Source organism: Lates calcarifer, linkage group LG16_LG22 (assembly GCF_001640805.2).
Source record: "Lates calcarifer isolate ASB-BC8 linkage group LG16_LG22, TLL_Latcal_v3, whole genome shotgun sequence".
In the NCBI taxonomy this organism is placed as follows: domain Eukaryota; kingdom Metazoa; phylum Chordata; class Actinopteri; family Centropomidae; genus Lates; species Lates calcarifer.
Genome location: NC_066848.1, coordinates 17,961,898 through 17,981,495, shown reverse-complemented (window position 1 = coordinate 17,981,495; position 19,598 = coordinate 17,961,898). Strand labels below are relative to the sequence as shown.

Here is a 19,598-nt window from a genome sequence, read left to right as displayed (position 1 = left end):
GCTGTGAAAAGGCCAAAAATATTATTAAATACGAGGGCTTGTTCTATAATATTGAGGATCCTCTTATTCTTCCTTCACCATCAAGGTATTCCTATGTAATGACCAAACTACATTATAATTCTTAAAAAAAAAAAAAAAAAAAACACACACACACACACACACACACACACACACACACGTCTATAGAAAGATAGATAGAATATGGTGTCTTGATTCCTTAAGGCTCCATCCTTAACAAAATCATTTCAGTCCTGTTCTGCCAAAATCTTAAATGGTTACTGGTCAGTTTTAGACCCGATTTGGGGATTTTACTGATTACCTTTGAAGCATTTCATGGTTTCATTCTCAGTTATATTGCTGAGTTATTGCTCCCCTTCAAACCAGAGCATAGTCTCAGATCCTCTGAGGCTCCTCTGTCTGTTCCAAAGTCTCAGCTCATGATTAAAGGTGAGTCAAGGCCCTTCAGCTCTGGAACTCCCTGTCTGAAGATGTGAGTCTTGAAGAGTTGGTAACATCTCTTAAATCACTTTTCAAAACTTAATTCTTTAAAAAGGCCTACCTTTAAGTGGTAGGTTTTATTTTGATTCCGCTGTTTTGTTTTTGTTTGTTTAGTTGTTATTTGTGTTTGATCAGGTTTTAGTTAGCTGGATAACGTTGTTTCTTTAAGGACTACAATACCTGTCATGCCTCTCGGGAAGCGTGATGACGCCAGAGAACATCAACAACTCACATGTGGCGTACGAGCGCCGTTGCTGTGCTGTGCTAGCAACAACTGGGTAATGTGCAACCCCAGATCCAGCTGAAACACCACCTTAAAATAATTATTACTAGGCTAACTACACGCGTTTTGTACACAGCTAAGCCTGAGCCAACATGCCTCCGAAGAAACCCGCCCAGGCCGCGGGGAATAAAAAAACTCAAGAGAAGAAAAAGGAAAAGATAATTGAGGTAAAAAAAAAATAAAAAAATACACGAGTTAGCATGTCGGCGTTAAGCGTTAGCTGATAAGCTAGCGTACCACACTCGCTCAGTGCTAACCGAAGCTAAACAAGTGCTGACCAGTGAACGTTGAAGTTACAATGGTCTCTGGTCAGCTGTTAGTATTACTTAATTGTTAGGTGTTCCGTCTGACAAGTTTGTTTGCTTCCCAACAAAATCGTCAATCGCTACAACCCAATTGAAAGCGAACTAGCCAGCTGTCAGGAGGCCAAGCGGCTAACAGGGCCGTGCCGCCTCAGAAAGTGTTATCACTTGTCCTAGTAAGGTTGATTCATGTCTTTAAAGTCAGCAGCTAACATTAGGAACTTTAACATGACATATGTATGTTTTTAACGATGAGATTTCTTGCTTGTATACGTAAGGGAACTAAAGCAAGGTTTGGTGGGCCTACCGCTCATCGGCCCACAGGACAGACGGGGGAACAGATTTGAGGCTGTTATGGCGCCGAGTTGAAACAGGTGTAAAAGTTGGTCAATTTTAAACGCAATTTTCTTTGTTTTCAAATGTGAGAGCACTGCTAGTGCTGATGTCGCTCAATAAAAACAGCCGCTAATCATAAAACATCGTCACATCTTTCTGTCAGTGTAACTACCGGCCTGACAGCGTTGTTCATGAACAGGCACAGGTTGTACTGAAACTTATTGATGTCCCAGGCTGTTTATTACTGCACATCTTTGAGATTGTCAAAAGTTTTTAGGCGAATGTAATTAATGTAAGTTCAGGTGATATATGTAGTTAAGCAGAAGCAGTCTCATTTCACAACAGATACTGAGCAAGTCTCCTAGTGTGATAACACTTGATATGCTGAGGTCTTATGCTTAAAACTCAAAGCTGATAGCCTTTAACTCCTATAAATGATTGAAGTTCCTAAAGATAGACGAGTTACTTCTGCAATGTTTGAAAAACAGTCATGTTTGGTAATAAACTATAGTGCCTACATACTGTTGGCAATTATTCAGCCTTTTGTTTTAACAGTTAAACCCTGTATTTACACTTGGTGCTGAGTGCGGCAGACAAGGTAGGCAAGTCAGAGAGGCCTGAAAAATAAACTAATACCTTGTTAGACTGATGTCAGTCCATATCCTTCCAACATTTAAATTAATAGCTGCATTCATCCAATGTTTACATTAAATCGACCGTAACATATTGTACACAGATAATAGTCTGTCAGTATTTTTGTCAAATTGTAGCCAGATTTAGAAACGATTCCTCTGGAATAGCGGAAAAAATCCAACAGGAAAGCAGCTGTCAAATCATTTTTTTACAGCTCTTTCCTCCTCTTACGGACTTGGTCAGTTGTTGAGACAGAGAGCTTTTGCCCTGGTGGCTGCTGCTACCTTAAGAGTTATTATCTGAAATGTGACACAGGTCTTTGGTCACCAACTCTCCCAGTCAGATGGTGGAGCTGTCTCACAATGCATTGCAGAAGCTTTATTTTGGAGTAACAGCCAGAGATTTTCCAACACCTCTAATGGGATTGACAACTTTCATTTGAGACAGGCCCAAGTTACATAGTGTATTTAGGGGCCTCCAAGGCTTGAGTTACTACAAGTGGGTTTCCCTTTATCCTTTATATGTGTGTGTGTGTGTGTGTGTGTGTATTTTGTTGATATAAAGTAAAACACGTGCAGGATATCATTTGTTTGGTTGGAACTCTTTGCTCAGAGGATATTAAAGGAAGTAAATTATGAAACTGATGATTAATTGACCTGCTTCTTTTTTCTAGGACAAGACATTTGGCTTGAAGAACAAAAAAGGGGCCAAACAGCAGAAGTACATCAAGAACGTCACTCAGCAAGTGAAATATGGACAACAAAGTGCAAGACAGGTTAGGAGGCAATTCCTTCTTGTTAGCGTGTTTCTTTCTTCATCCCTTCACACCTCTGACCATGTCATGCCTGAACTGTCCCCAGATCACACACACTCATCTCTATGTGTTGCTTTTTCTCACTGTACTTATTCTCTCTTCTTTTTCCACCTAATTTTAAATGTCAGCCATTAAACTGTCTCATTTGCAAAAGTGCAGGACAAGAAAAGAAAATGAATGTTGACTAGATTGTACCACAAGTTTTTGGTGACCTGGCTGTATGATGCATACACTGCTCTGTGTACTCAGAATGAAACAACTTTCCACGTATTTAAACCTTTGTGAACTAAATTGATTGGATCAGAGAATCTTTAAATACATTCACCATTTTTGTGTGTGTGTGTGTGTGTGTGTGTGTGTGTGCAGATTGCCCAGGCTGAGGCAGAAAAGACCACTAAGAGAGCAGATAAGAAGAAAGAGTTGGACGAACTCAATGAACTGTTTAAACCTGTAGTTGCTGCCCAGAAAGTCAGCAAAGGTAACAAACCTGCTGTCTGTGACAGAACATTAATCAGTATCACCTTAGCTAATCTTACATTTTCAATTGTTCATCTAAAATTGCCGGTATTTTCTGCTTGTTTTTGTGTGTGTGTGTGCTCAGTATATTAAACCACTCTACCAGAAAAGATAATCATTCAGTTCTCTCTCTTTTTTCTCAGGTGTCGACCCAAAGTCAGTGCTGTGTGCATTCTTTAAGCAGGGCCAGTGCACTAAAGGTGACAAGTGCAAGTTCAGCCATGATTTGTCAATGGAGAGGAAATGTGAGAAGAGAAGTGTCTATGTGGATGAAAGAGATGAAGACCTGGAGAAAGGTTGGTGTATAGTGTTAGGCAATTTTGTGTCATAGTCTTGTTGATCGTGATTGATACTTTTGTAATATTTGATATAATTGTCTTTAAATGGCTGAAATAAATCAATAAGTAAGATCCCTGATGAAAACTCAGAGATTTAGGAATTGCTTGGCAGTCATAACACTAATCTTGAACATACATTTTGGTGGCTTAGTTCTTTCTTTCTGTTTTTTTCTAAGTGCAACAAATTTTCCTCTAAAGTGATTTGTCCAGTTTTATATAAGAAATTATTTAGATAATTTTTCACGCCTCTGCTTTAATATTCACTTGAAATTCAGACACAATCTCAGCAAGGGTCTGGATGTAAAAGGAGAACCCCTGCAGCAAGGCCAACCAAGCCCTCACACAGTTCAGACTTACATTGAACACTGAATGTTAAGTAATAAATGAGTACAAGTACCAAGGAAGTGTTTTTTCAGATGGCTGCTTCTGCACCATGCAGCACAGTTATAGTGTTAAATATAAAAACTTCATTGTAAGAAAGCAAAAACATGTCAGCATTGCAAGTGACATAAACATGCTGGTATCCATGTTATATAAAACCACCACAGATATGTCACCATTATCCTAGGTGATAACATGGCTTAATAAAATGTTGGATCACACTGTTTCACAATGAACAACTCATCTCTATTAACTGTTTAATATGGGGTCTATTGTGTTCTGTTTAGACACAATGGAGAACTGGGATGAGAAGAAGCTGGAGGAGGTGGTCAACAAAAAACACGGGGAAGCTGAGAAGAAGAAAGCCAAAACACAAATTGTAAGTCTGTCCTGATGCTGAATAATGAACAGTGAATGAAGACAGGGAAAGATAAAGAACTGTAAATAAACTGGATTTTTGTCCAGTGGCCCAGCCCAACTGCTGTGCATTTGGCCACTGGCAGGTGTGATTTTTTTTTTATTTTTTTTTTTTAATGTTTTTTCTCAGAGTGACAGTGATCATAAAAGTCCTGCATGCAGAGAAATTCAAACAGCCATGTACAGTAGACAGAGAGGTAAATGGTTAGAGAGACAGTATTTGGAGTAAGTTTGGAGGTGATGAACTGGGTGGAGACAGCAGTTATATCAATGTGTGATTTCTGCTGTATTCCCCTCATGTCTTCTCTCTCGTAGAATCAAGTTGATCATGAATTAAAGCTTAACTGTTTGTTACCTTGACACCAGCTAAGACTTTTGTAGTGAATTCAGTTGACCAGTGATCTCACAGCTGTTTGTCCTCAACCATGCAGACCCACCTGAACTTAAAATGAAGCCAACTAAATACAGTAACAATCCAAGATGCTGTCTCTCCTTGTCTATATAACATCTACTCTGATGTGTTGTCTGCAGGTGTGTAAGTACTTCTTGGAGGCCATAGAGAATAATAAGTATGGCTGGTTCTGGGTGTGTCCAGCGGGGGGCGATAGCTGCATGTACCGACATGCCCTGCCACCTGGCTTTGTACTGAAAAAGGACAAGAAGAAGGAGGAGAAAGAGGAGGAAATTTCGTTGGAGGAACTGATAGAAAATGAGGTAAGGATGAAGGGATGCCAAATCTGCTTTAGGCAATCTGAAGTTATTGACTCAGTAAAAAACTGAAATCCAACTCTGAGTTATATTTTAAGGGGGGTTGGAAGAGAAGGAAGGAGTGCAAGTAAGGACACCTTCATCACATTACTGATGTGCAAACTGTCTTCATTCCATAATATGAGCTTTGTACTTATCTTCTAGTAGACATGTTGGTGATTTAAATCAGATGTGTAAACAAGATAGTAGTAGCTTACCATTCTGTTGAATGTTGCCTAATAAGCTGACATTGGTTCCAGTTAAGTACAGTGAATCAGTTTTATTTCTGTTGCACCTTTAAAAACTGTTACTAAGGACTTTACACAGACATTAAAATATACAACAGTATAATACAATAAAACCATTTTCAGATGGGCTTAATAAAACAGAATTAAATAAGTTGTGTAAGCAGTAAAATACCTATCTATACAGATGGACTGGAAACCTAAGACAATTCATTGGTCAGTCAAAAACAACACTGAATTAAATTGAAGAAACGTAACCAGCTGTCAGATATCATTGCCCAAAAGGTGTGGACCTCCAACATGGCTGCCACCTGGGCTTTGTTTGTCGAACCCTTCTCCATGTAACGTGATTTTACCATGGAAGTTTTCTTTACAGTCCACATCCTGACGTGTGTCTCTCTCCCTGCAGCGTGCAGCTCTGGGTCCCAACGTGACTCGGATCACCCTGGAGACGTTCCTGGCTTGGAAGAAGAGGAAAAGGCAGGAGAAGGTTGGAACATGTTCAACATTTTATTTACATCATTTGACACATTTGTCATTGCAGCGCCATCGATGTTTAATTATTAGACCCTTACATTTCCCTGTGGAAATGATATCCTCTCATAATCAGGACATTGTCATAAATATTCCAAGACTAAATTATAAAACTGAAGAATCTTATGTGGTTACATGTGAAAAACAAAAAAAATGTAACCGGCTGCTGTTGATTAACAGGTGGACAAAGCGAGGGAGGAGATGGAGAAGAAGAAGGCTGATTTTAAGGCTGGAAAATCACTAGTAGTAAGTCTGGCTCCAACTGGTGTGGGTGGTATTGGTCACAAAGTATTCTGGATGACTGTTTTGTGCGTCTCTTAATAGATTTCTGTGGTCACGCTGACTGTACATTCTGTCTCCTGTTACTGACAGTGATACAGGATTTAATTAATTAAGATCTGTATGTGTAGGTGAGCGGCCGCGAGGTGTTCGAGTTCCGTCCGGAGCTGGTCGACGATGACGATGCTGAAGCCGATGACACTAAATATGCCAGCGATGAAGACGAAAATGATGAGGAAGAGGTAATGATGAGATTATCAACTCTTTCTGCCACTGTTTCCCAGTATGAGGGAGTTATTTTGGGTACGCTTTGAGGTCAGTGTTGTCAGGCAGTTACCTGCAGGTCCTGAAAAGTATTTAAATATGAGGTCAGTATTTCACAAGTATTTCAATATTTAGAACACAGTGAACAGAGGCAACAAGTGTGTTCCTACTGTGGCACAACAATGGAGGAGGGGATTGTTATGCAAATAAGTCCCTCCACTCTCTAAACAAAAGAGTTACCACTTAGAGAAATATATTCATACCTGAGATCATGGCTGCTGCTAGAGTGGATGATTTTTATTTTTATTTAACCTTTATTTAACCAGGTAAGTCAATTGAGAACCACTTCTCATTTACAATAATGATCTGGGCCAGAGGCAGCAAAGACAACATAAAACATACATTGAAGATTTAAAGGTCCTTAATATACAGCAGGTGAGGATCAGACACTGACTTGTCACACAAATGCCAGAGCTGAAAAATAAAACTCAAGATTTTGAGTCAAAGAGCAATTAGTAGCAGGAGCAACAATCACAGACAATTGTTTGTAGAAGACTTGTTTAATTAAAAAAAAAAAGTGCATCCTATGTTAACTTTGGTGAAAGTGAAAATGACGGTTAGGTCACAACTTTCTAAAACATACAATTAATGTGCATGTTAAGTGTTAAAAGTGTCATCACAGATTTCCAGGTTCAGCACATCAATTTAACAGTAACAGCAGTAAGAGTTTGCAGCACAGAGTGAAGTGTAAACACAAACCAAGGCTGTAGGTGGTGTTTATGTGTATTCACAACAGTTTCCACATCTCAAAGATGAGACTGACAGCCACATTTTTCAGAACACTGTTTTCCTTCTCCATAAGTTATTATTCCTGCGTTTTACAGGTGATACAAAGTGGTTTAGTGCAGTCCCCAGACTTCAAGAGTGTGTTCTGTATTGCTGAATTGCAGCTGCCTGCGTTTTCATACAGCAAATTATTTGCCTGCTAATTACTTGCACCTGTTGTACACTTGTTTGCCCCTTCAGCTATAAATCAATCCATAACAAGTTTAATGAACAAGGAAACATTTTCCATTCATGTTTTTTCCCCCACATTTATCTTCATTAAACTCAGTTGGGCTTTTGGTCCCTTAATTTCCTGCTTCCTGTTTTCTGGTAGTAAAATGAATTGTGTAACAACTTTGTCCTATTAAAAGCAGTTTGGTTTTTGCCAACTTTATTGACATTAGGTTTTTATTTTGGAAAATGAAGTTCTAGATAGTATTGAAAAATTTTACAGTTTGCTTTTTAAAGCCTTCAGATAACTTGATACTGCTAATTACAAATCTGTTACATTTTTAATGCAAAGTATTCACTTTATTAAAAAGGTTTCATCTTGATTCAGTACCCAGTATGATGTAATGACCAGACTGCTGCATTTAAGGCAAAATAAACTCACTCACACACTCTCATGTGTTATTCTAAACTAAACAGATAACAAATGGCAGGATTTAATTTCAACATGGTACAGTAAATCTAAAGCTAATTCTGTTGTTGTATATTATTGTATATTATTTGTATAGCAGGCGACAATATCAGCAGGACTTAATGGATACATCAACAAAAGGGGGGAGGATAAACAACTGATAAGGAAAGAGGCTGTCACATAATATAAGTCTGTGTTAACACTGCCAAAGTGAGTAATGTCTGCATTAAGTGTCCAGTTGGAGCTGACCCATCATGCTTTTTCAAGTTGGAGGTCAGAAACTTCTGGTTCCGAGTTGCCACCAAAAGACCAACTGTGGCTCATGTGTTTTGTTGTCATGGTTTGACATTGATGGCAGCTCTCACAACATAGGCTTTTTCGGCGTTTGATCTCTTAAACTTTTTGTTTTATCATGTTTATTTCAGATTGATACAACAGAAGTCCAGGACATAGACTTATCTCGTTTTGTTCCACAAGAGGTCGACAATACAGGCATTACCGTAGCATCCATGGACCGCTTCGCCTCTAGGAGTAAGAGTAAACCAACAGATGACAATGGTAAGAAAAACTCACTGATTAGAAATTGTGTTTTCTGCGAGGTTGTTATGTCAAATATTTGTACAACATGATGTAAAAAAAATTTCTTCTTTCCTGCTTCCTCGTCCCTGTCTCTCCCCTCTGCTCATCTACAGAGGAGCAGCTGAACGGAGCTTGCGGTGGCGCTGAGGCCAACGGGCTTTCAGGAGCAGAGGGAGGAGGGGAGGACGGAGGAGGGGAGGATAGAGAGGAGGTGGTGGAAGAGGAGGAGGAGGAAGAAGAGGAGGTACCGGTGGACGAGAACCTATTCACAGGTGAAGATCTGGAGGAACTCGATGAGGAGCTCAACACACTGGCGCTGGAAGATTGAGGGGGGTGGGGGTGGGGGGGTGAGATGTGGAGGTTAGGACGGACTACGTGACAAAGGAATGGACAGATGGATGCATGGAGCTAAACAACAGAGACCAGATGTTTGAATGATTTTAAATTTCAGAGACTCCAGTAATAAAGCCTGACTATATCATGACATCACTGCCTGTCTCTGCCCCGTTTTCTGTATCGCCCCCTCTCACATCCCACCGCATCCTAGACTTTATGTCCATGAGGTGTCCAAATCTCCACAGCAGGGCCAGTTAGGGTTAACCAGGGCCAACTCCACATGAATGTTGCTTGTCACAGTTTCTATTCTAAGAGAATTTGGCTGCTGTAGTTGTGCACTTTTTGTTGCTCAACGCTGGCTTTCGTTGAAACTGAAATTACTTTTGATAAATTAGGCTTCAGGTTCTTCTCTACCTGATCAGTTAAATATTGAATGTGGTGATTTGCTGAGTGAGACAGTACAAGGGTGTAAAAATTAAAGCACTATACCTCTGAGCTAAAAAATAACATTGCTGATGGATGTTTAAACTAGCTTTTGTAAACTGAGGGAAATGAACAGGAGTGATTCTGTTGTAAGAAACTGAATCTGTTCAGGGCTTCACTCACCCTCCTACCAAAATAAAAGCTGTAGTATGAGGATATTAGCACTTTGAGCATTCTAGTGGAGATTGTTTTCCCTCAACAAATCCATCATGTCATTTAGCTGAAGTTAAAGCTCTGTTGAAAATTCTTGTGTTATGGAAAACTCATTTAACTTTCTGAAGGAAAAAAGTCCAGTCCTCGCTTCTAAAATGTCAGCGGTGTTTGAGACCAGATTAGTGGTATAATTCATCCCCAGCAGGGAAACCAAATGATCCCATTGCCAGCCCAGTATTGTAAATATTGTTCTCATGAGTTGCCTCCTGAAGAAATAAAATATCACTGTACATTCAGTGTGTGTCTCTTCTTGGATGTCTCAGATAATTTCATGCAACAGGGCAATGCTTGTAATACCCAATTAGTGTTAATACAGATACAAGCTGACAGCTGCTTTTTTGTTTTGGAATCATAGATGTTGCCGTTTCTCTGTCACACTTCATCAATCTTATGCTTTTAGGGCTGCTAATCCTGACATTTGGCTGAAAGGATGGCTTTATTTTTTCTAATATAATTAGAAAAATACTCCCATGCCAGTATTAAGATTTGCATTCTGTAACAATTCCTCCTTTTCATATTGGCCACTAACACATCCTTTCCTTTCTGTACAAAAATATATTCTAAAGTTTATCTGAAGCTAATACGAGACAGACGTCTGATTTAATCAAATGAAGTGACAGAAAGATGGTGTTTTATACAGAAAAACTAAGATTTTAAGATATGCACTTGATTTTCTATTCAAACTGTTGAAGCCTCATTAAGTTGACATTTAGACTGCAAAGAATGATGCCTGGAATTATTATAGCAAACATCAGATTATTATATTCTAAGACAGACCTGAAAAAACTCAGGAGTGTGATAGGTGTATATCACTAAACTGTCCTAGCCTGGCATGTAATTGGTGCAGTACTGTGACACTTGACAAACTAGTGTAGCTATGTGTGACTTGTTGACATTTACAACAGACAGTTGCACCTACAGACCATCCTCTTGCCCTACAAAGCTTCCAGAGTTGGAAATGAATGTTCTCTCAACTTTAACTATTACAGTAATGTTGGACTTGACAGAGATGTACATATAATAAACTCCACATTGCCATGATTTACTCCAGTATTACAACATAAAAATGTTTCTCTCAAACACATTTTCCCATAGACTTGGTGCATTTTTTAACCACTATTTTGAAGAATAACATTTATTTAGCAGAGCAAGTGCATGACAAAAATCTGACAAGAGATCAAAACAGAAACAGTACAGATTTTCAGATACCACAGGAAAATAGAATCATACAAGGATAGCAAGTCATCATTGAGCATCCAGGCCAAACAGTCCACCTTGTACTTGTAACTTCAAGGTTTATAACTGCGGTTTTTGACATTTCACATCATGAAAATGTTAAAAACATAATTGACAATATTTAACTGTCCAATTATTCATCAGGTGGCTCCAAAAGAAGAAATGACACAGGCTGAAAGTTGTTTTGAACTGACTTTTATTTTTACGGAGACAAAAAGAAGTTAGCGATACTAAACACTGTTGAACTGAGCTCAAAATGTAATAACAGAGCATATTATTAGAGAAAAAAGGAAGGACCAGATCTGAACTACAAAACTTTGTATATCCAGCTTTTTTTTGTTTTTTTTTTTTAGCTTATCAACAGATTGCAGCCTCCTGCCCAAAGAAAAGTTTTGCCAACCACCTGAACTAAAATGTAAATCATGAGATGTTTAAATTTTAAATAATGTGTAGCCTCAGTAGTCTGTTGGTAAATCATGGTGTTACACTACTGTAGTTGTACATTGGCTACTCCTGCTGATAAAAGCCAAAAGCAGCATCAAGGTTTAAACCATGTACTTAAAAAAAAAAAAAAAGCATAAAAGCGTGACACTGACCAAAAAGTCTACATACTGTATATGTTGTAGCTGTTCACAGACTGTGTATAACTAAGACTCCCATTTTAATAGTGGATGCTACTGTGCACTTGTTTAATATCAGTGAGTCACAGCAAGGTCACTGGCCAGAAGTAAGGTCAGACAGGTGTCAAAGGTCGTGTCAGAGGTCGGGAGAAGGTCTTGATGTCGGTCGGTCTGTCAGGTCAGGTGTCATTGTGTCATGACAACAGTCGCCTAGGGAACAAGAAGCTGCAGTGTTATTCACAGGAAGAGAAACAACTTAAGTCATCAGTAACTTGTTGACATCTTGTCAGACTAACTCTGTACAAAGAGGAAAAACAGTTTTACAGGAGTGTACAGGTATGTGGAGGACTGCAGAGGATATGTCAAGAGTGAGGGAGCTTTCACACATTGTTTGAAAAGGAAGCATCTTCACTGGGAGATCAAAATATTTTAGAATATCTGTAATAAGGAGCAAGTATTTTGCATTTTGTGTACTGAAACAGCATAATAATGTACTAAAACCCTTTATATATACACTGGTACTAGACTCATGTACAATAATGTAAAACCACTGAGTCATTGTTGAGGGAAAGACATGCTAACTTGCTAATAAGCCTTCTTTGTCCGTGAACAGACACTGAAATGGAGAATTTTAGAAAAGGGGCCAAGAGTCTGCATGTTCACCAAAGAGAAAGAGGTTTTAGAATAGTCTGGTGAAGAGAAGTCTCTCATTGGAATTTCAATCATCACACAGCTGATGAGAACTGCTCTGAGTGTGCTCTGCGTGTGTTTGCACAAACCCTGTAAAGGGCCTTACCCAGAATACATTTACAGTATATGTATGTAACACTTTGTTACCAAAAATACAAAATACGCTGGTACCAATGTCCAGTTATTCATACTGGTGGTCCCTGCAACAGGAGACTTGGCACTTACCAGTCATCCTAGTAGGTACGAGGACGTTTGTGAGACTCCTCTCTGGGAGGATCGGCCAGCATCACCTTCATCTTTACTCCATTGACGACCCGACCATGGAGCGCTGCCATGGCCTCGTCTGCACACTGAGAGATGAAGAGACAGAGGAAGGAAGAGGAGGATTTATTTAGAGAGACAGGCTTGATTTGGTTTGACTAAATCTGAAATGCAGAGGCAAAATACAAGAGGGTGACAGACAGATGAGGCATCTGGCTAAAAAACCTGCTGTTGTCAGCATATTACTCAGCTTCTCCTCTGTCCATATGTCGAATTCCATTCATCTCTCCGTCTTTCACTGTCCATTTATTCCTCTCTACAGACTGTATTTATCCTACCCTTCTACTAAACCTCCATTCCCATTACTATTCACACATCGCTACATATTTTTCTCCATCTGGTTTGTTTTCAGTTTTACTTCCATCAGTTCAGACTCTCACCTGTTTGTCTGCATACTTCATGTATCCAACTTTCCTCCCCGGAACCAAATGGACCTCAATAAGTGAACCAAAGCGACTATTGAAAGATAGACAGAGGGAGACAGAGAAGGAGGAAAAAAACATTCAAGTGTTAAGCAGGAACATTTAGTAATACTGACTGTCTTAACAGCAGCATTTCACTGTCATTTAAGAGCACTTAGCTTGATGCCCTCATCCAGAGCAATTTGCAGTGACTGAGCTTAAAAGTTGTGATTGATTGAACCTTTGACCTTCTAGTTAATCGGACCATTATTCTTACCATTTGGACTTTTTATGGCATAAATTTACAGCCGAATTTACCAGAAAACGTCCTCCAGCACATCAGGGGGCAGCGGAGAGGGGCTGAACACAACAAACAAACGCTCCTTGGCTTTGCTGTCAGGTGGAGCGAGCTTCTTAATCGGGGGTAGATTGACGTCTGTCTGAACCCGGGAGATTGGAGAGACAGCAGAGAAACCCTGGAGGATACAAACAAACACAAGGTAAGTGTGTTAAGTCTTGTGTAATTTTTTTCTTTTATTATTCAATCTGTAAAATGCCAAAAGTGGCAGAGGAGGCCTGGAAGAGTAATTACCCAGAGTAGGTATTAGCTTTGAGGTGGTTTTTGATTTTGTCTCTAAAGTGACAGCAAGAAAAAACACTTCCATATATATAGACAAACAACCATTCACACCTACGGGCAATTTAGAGTCACCAATTAATCTATGCTGCGTGTCTTTGGACAAAGCTAGAGTACATGGAGAGAACCCACGCAGGGAGAACATGACCAGACCCAGAACCTTCTTGCTGTGAGGCGACAGTGCTAACCACTGTACCACCATGCCACCCTAACTTAATTTCCAATCATTAAAATGCAGCATGTGGGTAAATAAGTATTTTTGCAGATGAAGAAAAAAAACTTTGTAATTTTGATTCCTACTATCAGACATTCAATAAATACCTAAAATATCACCTTTTCTTCAATAAAAGGTAAAATTGTGGGTGTTAAAACTCGTGCAAACATTACAATAGTGGCTCATAACTCAAGATGAAGAGCAGGGTGGTCTGAAGCAGGTTTGTACATCACACACTGATTTAATGTACTCACAGGAGGTTTTATCACTTGGCTGGTGGAGGGTCCGTTCCACACTGCAGACATCATCTGGGCTGCAACAAACTGCATGGCCATTCGGCCTACAGGACTACACACAAAAACAAACACACAGCATTGTAAGAATGTTGACAAGACATGTTAGAGAAATTACAACACAGGGTACATGCCAGATTAATAGAAATACTGTGTATTCTTATTTTGTGTCCCTACGATTATTTTATGGTCATTTTCAACCTTATGGGGTACTTTTACTCAGCATTTATATTGCATATTAAAAAAATAAGAGCTCAATTTGTGCTGCTTAGACTGTACACGAGACTATGATCAGTGATATGCGACTGTAACCTTAAATAACACTGGTTAGTTGATTCTTTGTCAACACAATAGATCACATGAGGTTTTTGTCTCAATCTCAAAGTGTGTTGTGCCAACAACTTTTACTGCTTCAGACTACATACTTGGTTGTTTACTACATATATAGTGTGCTTGCTCCTTTTCTTCTTTATCAGGGTGCTCTTGGAGATAACTCTAAAATGTGACCATAAAGTCTCTGTTAATTATCAGTGGCATTTTGGTCCCAATCTTTTAATTAATGGATATATTAACTTTAAAGGGCACTTGCGCCCCATACCTCCATTAGCTTGTGTTCCTTATGCAGAAAGCCTGTTAGGTGTATACTGTTAGATATATTTAGTATGTACATGCATGTGTGTGTACCTGCTGCGGTCCTCTCCATCATCAACAAAATTTACTGCCAGTCTGTTGCCAGGAGGATATTCAAAGCCATTCAGCTTCTCTTTAGCGTAAACTGCTGAGCCCAGGTTACTGTAACGAATCAGTGCATGGCCTGAGGGAACATGACACACAGAGATCAAAAACAGCCGACAGGACACGTTTTTAAGTGTTATACTTTACATTACAGTAATTAACACTTACAACAAATCAACATTTACAGACTACATGAATTACAAACTATAGTAAACTAGATGTAGTTTTGTGACTTGAGTTTATATTAAAGAAGAAAATAACTTTTTAAAAAGTTGTGTTGTTCCAAAAACTGTTTTACCTGTCAGAAAAATGTATTTAAGTTGTGACATGGTAGGGGTCAATCACATAAAACCATCAAGTAGCTCAAATGAATGGATGACAATTGATGATTGAGTGATTCTTGTGTCACCTATCAAGTAAAAAAATCTGCCAATTCCAGTCTCTCAAATACAAGAACTGGGAACATTAACCTTTCATAAAGTATTCTACACTCAAAATTTAGGAACTAGCTTTTTCCAGAGATTTTTCCCCTATCCCATGGTATTATCTAGGGAACTGAATTTACTTAGGGAATAATCATGTGACCTAAGTACAAAACTATGGACAGATACATCCCATTGTAGTATGTGACCAAAAGGGAGCGAACTTCAACATCAGATTATAACACCTTCATGTTGTTAATGAAGCCCATACTTTGTGTTTAATCACTAACCTTTGCTCATTCCATAAGCGTCTCTCTGCAGCTCACAGTACTCCATACCAGGTATGAGGTCAAACAGAGCAAATATCTGCTCCTGGGTCAGTGCAGCCCGTGTTGACATCATAAGGCACCGTGTGAAGTCACCGGAGCGGTAGTCTATGATCGGGTAGCTGCCAGGGTCAGCTGTTGAGGGTAGAGGGACACCAGGGTCAATAACAGACAGAGACAACTGCTGTACAGGCCTCCCAAATATATCTGTGTCCCAGAACAGAAAAATCCTCAGTTGGATGGTCAGGCTTTGAACTCCCTCATTCATATCTTAATTTAAACCCTGTTCTCTTCACCAGATACAGACAAACATTTACTTTACCTGCCACCCTCCTATCTTAGTCTTTTTCTGGGTGCTCGCAATGTGTCAGAATTCCAATATGTTTGAGTACCTGTGTAAATGGCACATAACTGATTATGAAATCATCTACATCCTCTGTTGCACATAAGGCCACAGTGAGCTCCCCAAATAATCCATAACTCACTTGAACTCAAGACTCATCAGCTGCTTGAATTTGTACTGTGGCAGAAATGTCTTTCATTTTGGGGGCTCTCTGACAGACTATCTTAAACCAACTTTCTGAATAATGTAAAACTTTCATTGTTTGTATTTATGTTTTACTTGCTAGCAGTCTTCTTCCCTGCCTCTCCTGGTGCAATGCTGTGTTTCCTGGCGCATTACTGCCACCTGTAGATCAGTGGAGTAGTGTGAAATCATTGACAGGAGAACTGAGACCCGCTCATACACACACTGGTTCATTTCCCACTACTTGAAGGGCTAGCATACTCTGTCTGAACTGCTTGTCAGAGTGTTGGACAGCTTAGGAAATACCCTCATCCCACACTCATCTGATGTTGGGATTTGGGATGCTGGCATTGATCCTGATGGCCAAACTCAAAGGTGGAGTGAAAGCAAGCCATCAGGAAGACATTTGTGGACTTGGTTGCTCACATCACAAGTGCCAAAAGTAATTGTGTAACAAATCAAAAAGAGAGTTAGAGAGAGAAGTTCTAACCCAACATACTCCCTCACCTCCACACAGCTGGTCAATTGCAGCGTGAATGTCGCATCAGTTTAAGAAAGTTATGGATCAGAAGCAGTCAGATGCAGAACTCCCAGATTGACATCAAAGGGTGTGAGGGATTGGTGCTATGTACTTTACAAACTAGTCCTGACAGAGCATAAACTGCCCTAAAGGTCCAAAATGCCACAGCATGTCTTTGAATACTAGGTAGTGATTGCTTATTCTGAACAGCTCTTCAACAAACCAGAGGTGTGACAGTAAATATCTTAGATTAGTATTATAATACTAATACACTTAAATAAAGACCAAAAAGTCTTCCCAACTGCCATGTGACAGCACAAGCACAATACAGGAATCGACGCTGAAAACTCAAACATAAATGACAACAAAAAACAATGAATTAGGGTGTCAAGCAACTGCATACCCATAGGGAAAGTGTACTGGTTCATTGAGTCAGCAGCACCCACGTAATCACTTCTGGCTGCTCCCGCTGTGTAATCTTCTGTCACTGTAGCTTTTGTGCGAGGTTCAGCCAGAATAGCCCTGTAAGCTAATAACACCATTTTCATCAATGCCACACGTGTGCACACTGGTTAACAGAGTTGTAACAACAGTGAGAGACAGTAATGTCTGGAAACATAATAAGCATTCTGTTAACTGTACAGTAGAAATTCAGGTACGTGTGGCTAGAGAATTTCTACCCACTCACACCTGAACTTACAGCAGCAAAACTTAGCATCTCCCGGTACATTTTGCTGCTGCTATTTCTAATGCAAATAATGAAATCACAGAGAGAATCAGTCTTACTTTTGTCACAGTTCTCTATAGCGAGGGCAGCTTGGGAGGGTTTGTAGTATCTCACGTAGCCCAAACCTTTACTTTCCCCAGTGAACTTATTCTTGATGATCACACAGTACTCAATATCACCATATTCCTGAGAGACAGAGCGAGAGAGAGAGCACAGGTCATCTCATTCACCTCAACTTTCTTAAAAGAGTGTATCAGAAAAGAAAGAAAAGACAGGCGAGCAATTAGATGTAAAAGCACAGAAAAAGTGAGAAGTTGGCGTGGTTACTTTGAATGTGTTTTTGAGGTCCTCCTCTGAGAAGGTTTTAGGGATCATGACAAAGATCCTGGTCAGCTCTTCATCCTCAACATCTCTGTGCCTTGTTGAAGACCGTGATTGAGCAATAAACACCTACACAAGGAAAAAATATGATTTAAAAAATGATTACAACTGCAGCCTGACAAAACATTGAGAAATTTAGAACAAGACAACCACAAATTCCGGATATTTAAGTATTTTAGCAATTAAAATACACACATACATCTCTTCAAATGGAGGATACAATGATTTATCAGGTCAGCACCAGTTCATTTTACTTTCAGTTACAAACATTTTCTCCCCCTTCTTAGTAGCGCTTAGTCATGCAGATAACTAGTTTTGGTTTAATGTGCCATGGTTTTATGATGTTTGCATCTGAGACCGCCACCTCAATACACTGGAGGGCAATTAATATGTGCTGGTGAGAGCAATCAAACCTTTCTACGTTTGATCCGGTTAGTCGAGACATTCCACATTCTGTACTGGGTTTTCTTCCTAAGTGAGTATTTATTCTTTCAAAGGAATGTGGATTATCCTGAAAAACGGAGACGTTAGTTTCAGTTGAATTTTTAAACGGTCGTTTCTTTAATTGGGGTTCACAATGAAAATTTCCCTCATCATAAATAAACTGAGATGTCACAAACGTATAAAAATGCTCAGTAAATCCTACATGAGTTATCCGAATGTCTAGACGCCACTGTGAGGAGGGACTAAGAAAATGTGGATTTCGTAATGCGGGTGTACTGACCCTTTTAATACAAGTCGTCCTCTCTCAAGTGAAGCTGTCGTTAACGCCCCCTGTGTAGCATGCTAGCGAGTCAACTGACCATACTATGCTAATGGTTCGACTGTTTTAACTGAAACTTAACAAACATTAACATTGCATTGACTCTGCCATGGTTTAGTCAGTCACCACAACTGCCTGGTAGCAATAACCATTACCTTGACGGGTTTAGTCCCTTCTACCAACACTTTGCCGTGCATTTCTTCCATGGCCAGGCAGGCCTGCGAAGACTTGGCGAACTTCACATAGCAGATGCCTTTTGACTCCTTTGTCTGCTTGTCTTTAACAACCCAGACACCCTGAATGTCCCCAAACACAGAGAAACTTTCCCGAAGCTCATCTTCAGTTATGGACCGACTTGTGACCACGAAAAGCCGGCTATTAGGAGGGTCGTCGAGGTTTTCGGTTGGTTGTTTGGACGGATACTCCTCCATATTTGCTTCCCTTCTGAACAGAATACGTCCAGTAGCCGTTGGTGCTGCCTTTAAGTGCGCCTCGGAACTTCTTGCTATAACATGGAACCTTAGCAATCACATCAAAAACGGTAAGACCGAGATCCAAAAACGGCTATTATTAATTAATTACTTCATTCATTCATTTATTTATGACTCCGTACTTCCCCAATGTAATTTCATCCATAATCGTTTAGATTTAAATTTTACATGTTTTCCACAGGTTGGCCATGAAACAGCCATGTATGTTGGTTATTGTAGCTGTCGGTCATTCCAATTTATTAATTTCCTGCTCTACATGCCTATTTGAAGTGTTACATTCAGTGATGATCTAAAAGTGATTAATCTTGTTACTGTTAATCTTGTCAAAGGTGTGTCAAGTTAATGGTGTCAATCAATCCCCATAGTTTTAAAGGCATCAGTCTATGGCTGAACGTTTACTGCCATCTACTGTATGGGAGAACTTTAAGCACTCTCCTATTCGCTCTTACAAAAGAATGCTGCAGTGAGCTTTTGTAACTCATGAAATATAATAAAATAAATAACAGTCGGCTCCCTAGACCTAGAAAAAGAGTCAGGATGAGAACAACAACAACAATTCTCATAATCATCACCATCATTATTACCATTATAAAGTAATATAATGTAAATTTGCGTCAACGGCAGTACATATT

General features: G+C 39.5%; 2 protein-coding genes across 4 annotated transcripts; one reads left to right on the top strand and one right to left on the bottom strand.

The window, feature by feature from the left end:
• The first annotated feature begins 733 nt into the window (after nt 1-733).
• On the top strand, nt 734-9,899 carry zc3h15 (zinc finger CCCH-type containing 15). The gene is made up of 11 exons (XM_018660852.2): nt 734-948; nt 2,726-2,827; nt 3,233-3,344; nt 3,526-3,678; nt 4,389-4,480; nt 5,050-5,232; nt 5,920-6,000; nt 6,225-6,290; nt 6,455-6,565; nt 8,478-8,610; nt 8,745-9,899. Exons 1-11 carry the CDS (start codon nt 874-876, stop codon nt 8,957-8,959), a joined length of 1,323 nt encoding a protein of 440 aa, XP_018516368.1. The 5' UTR covers nt 734-873; the 3' UTR covers nt 8,960-9,899.
• On the bottom strand, nt 8,810-18,967 carry rbm45 (RNA binding motif protein 45). 3 transcript variants are annotated; one of them, XM_051076545.1, is made up of 12 exons: nt 18,631-18,967; nt 17,659-17,781; nt 17,391-17,517; nt 17,008-17,133; nt 16,181-16,246; nt 15,523-15,693; nt 14,760-14,889; nt 14,037-14,130; nt 13,250-13,407; nt 12,911-12,986; nt 12,435-12,559; nt 8,810-8,947 (listed from the first exon to the last, which is right to left on the bottom strand). In XM_051076545.1, exons 1-11 carry the CDS (start codon nt 18,904-18,906, stop codon nt 12,443-12,445), a joined length of 1,464 nt encoding a protein of 487 aa, XP_050932502.1. In that variant the 5' UTR covers nt 18,907-18,967; the 3' UTR covers nt 8,810-8,947; nt 12,435-12,442. The 3 variants fall into 3 exon arrangements, with proteins under 3 accessions (XP_050932502.1, XP_018516364.1, XP_018516367.1); XM_018660848.2 differs by lacking the exon at nt 8,810-8,947 and adding an exon at nt 11,079-11,729 and having other exon boundaries at nt 18,631-18,966; XM_018660851.2 differs by lacking the exons at nt 8,810-8,947; nt 16,181-16,246 and adding an exon at nt 11,079-11,729 and having other exon boundaries at nt 18,631-18,964.
• Between the last annotated feature and the right edge of the window lie 631 nt (nt 18,968-19,598).

Bases quoted from the DNA above. Each gene is read 5' to 3' on its own strand.
- rbm45 (XM_051076545.1), bottom strand. From the start codon at position 18,906: ATGGAGGAGTATCCGTCCAAACAACCAACCGAAAACCTCGACGACCCT. The intron at 14,131-14,759 runs GTACACACACAT...TTTTGTGTGTAG, and splicing joins GATGGAGAGGACCGCAGCAG to TCCTGTAGGCCGAATGGCCA. The intron at 12,987-13,249 runs GTAAATTCGGCT...ATCTTTCAATAG, and splicing joins GTGCTGGAGGACGTTTTCTG to TCGCTTTGGTTCACTTATTG.
- zc3h15 (XM_018660852.2), top strand. From the start codon at position 874: ATGCCTCCGAAGAAACCCGCCCAGGCCGCGGGGAATAAAAAAACTCAA. The intron at 3,679-4,388 runs GTTGGTGTATAG...TGTTCTGTTTAG, and splicing joins AGATGAAGACCTGGAGAAAG to ACACAATGGAGAACTGGGAT. The intron at 6,291-6,454 runs GTAAGTCTGGCT...CTGTATGTGTAG, and splicing joins AGGCTGGAAAATCACTAGTA to GTGAGCGGCCGCGAGGTGTT.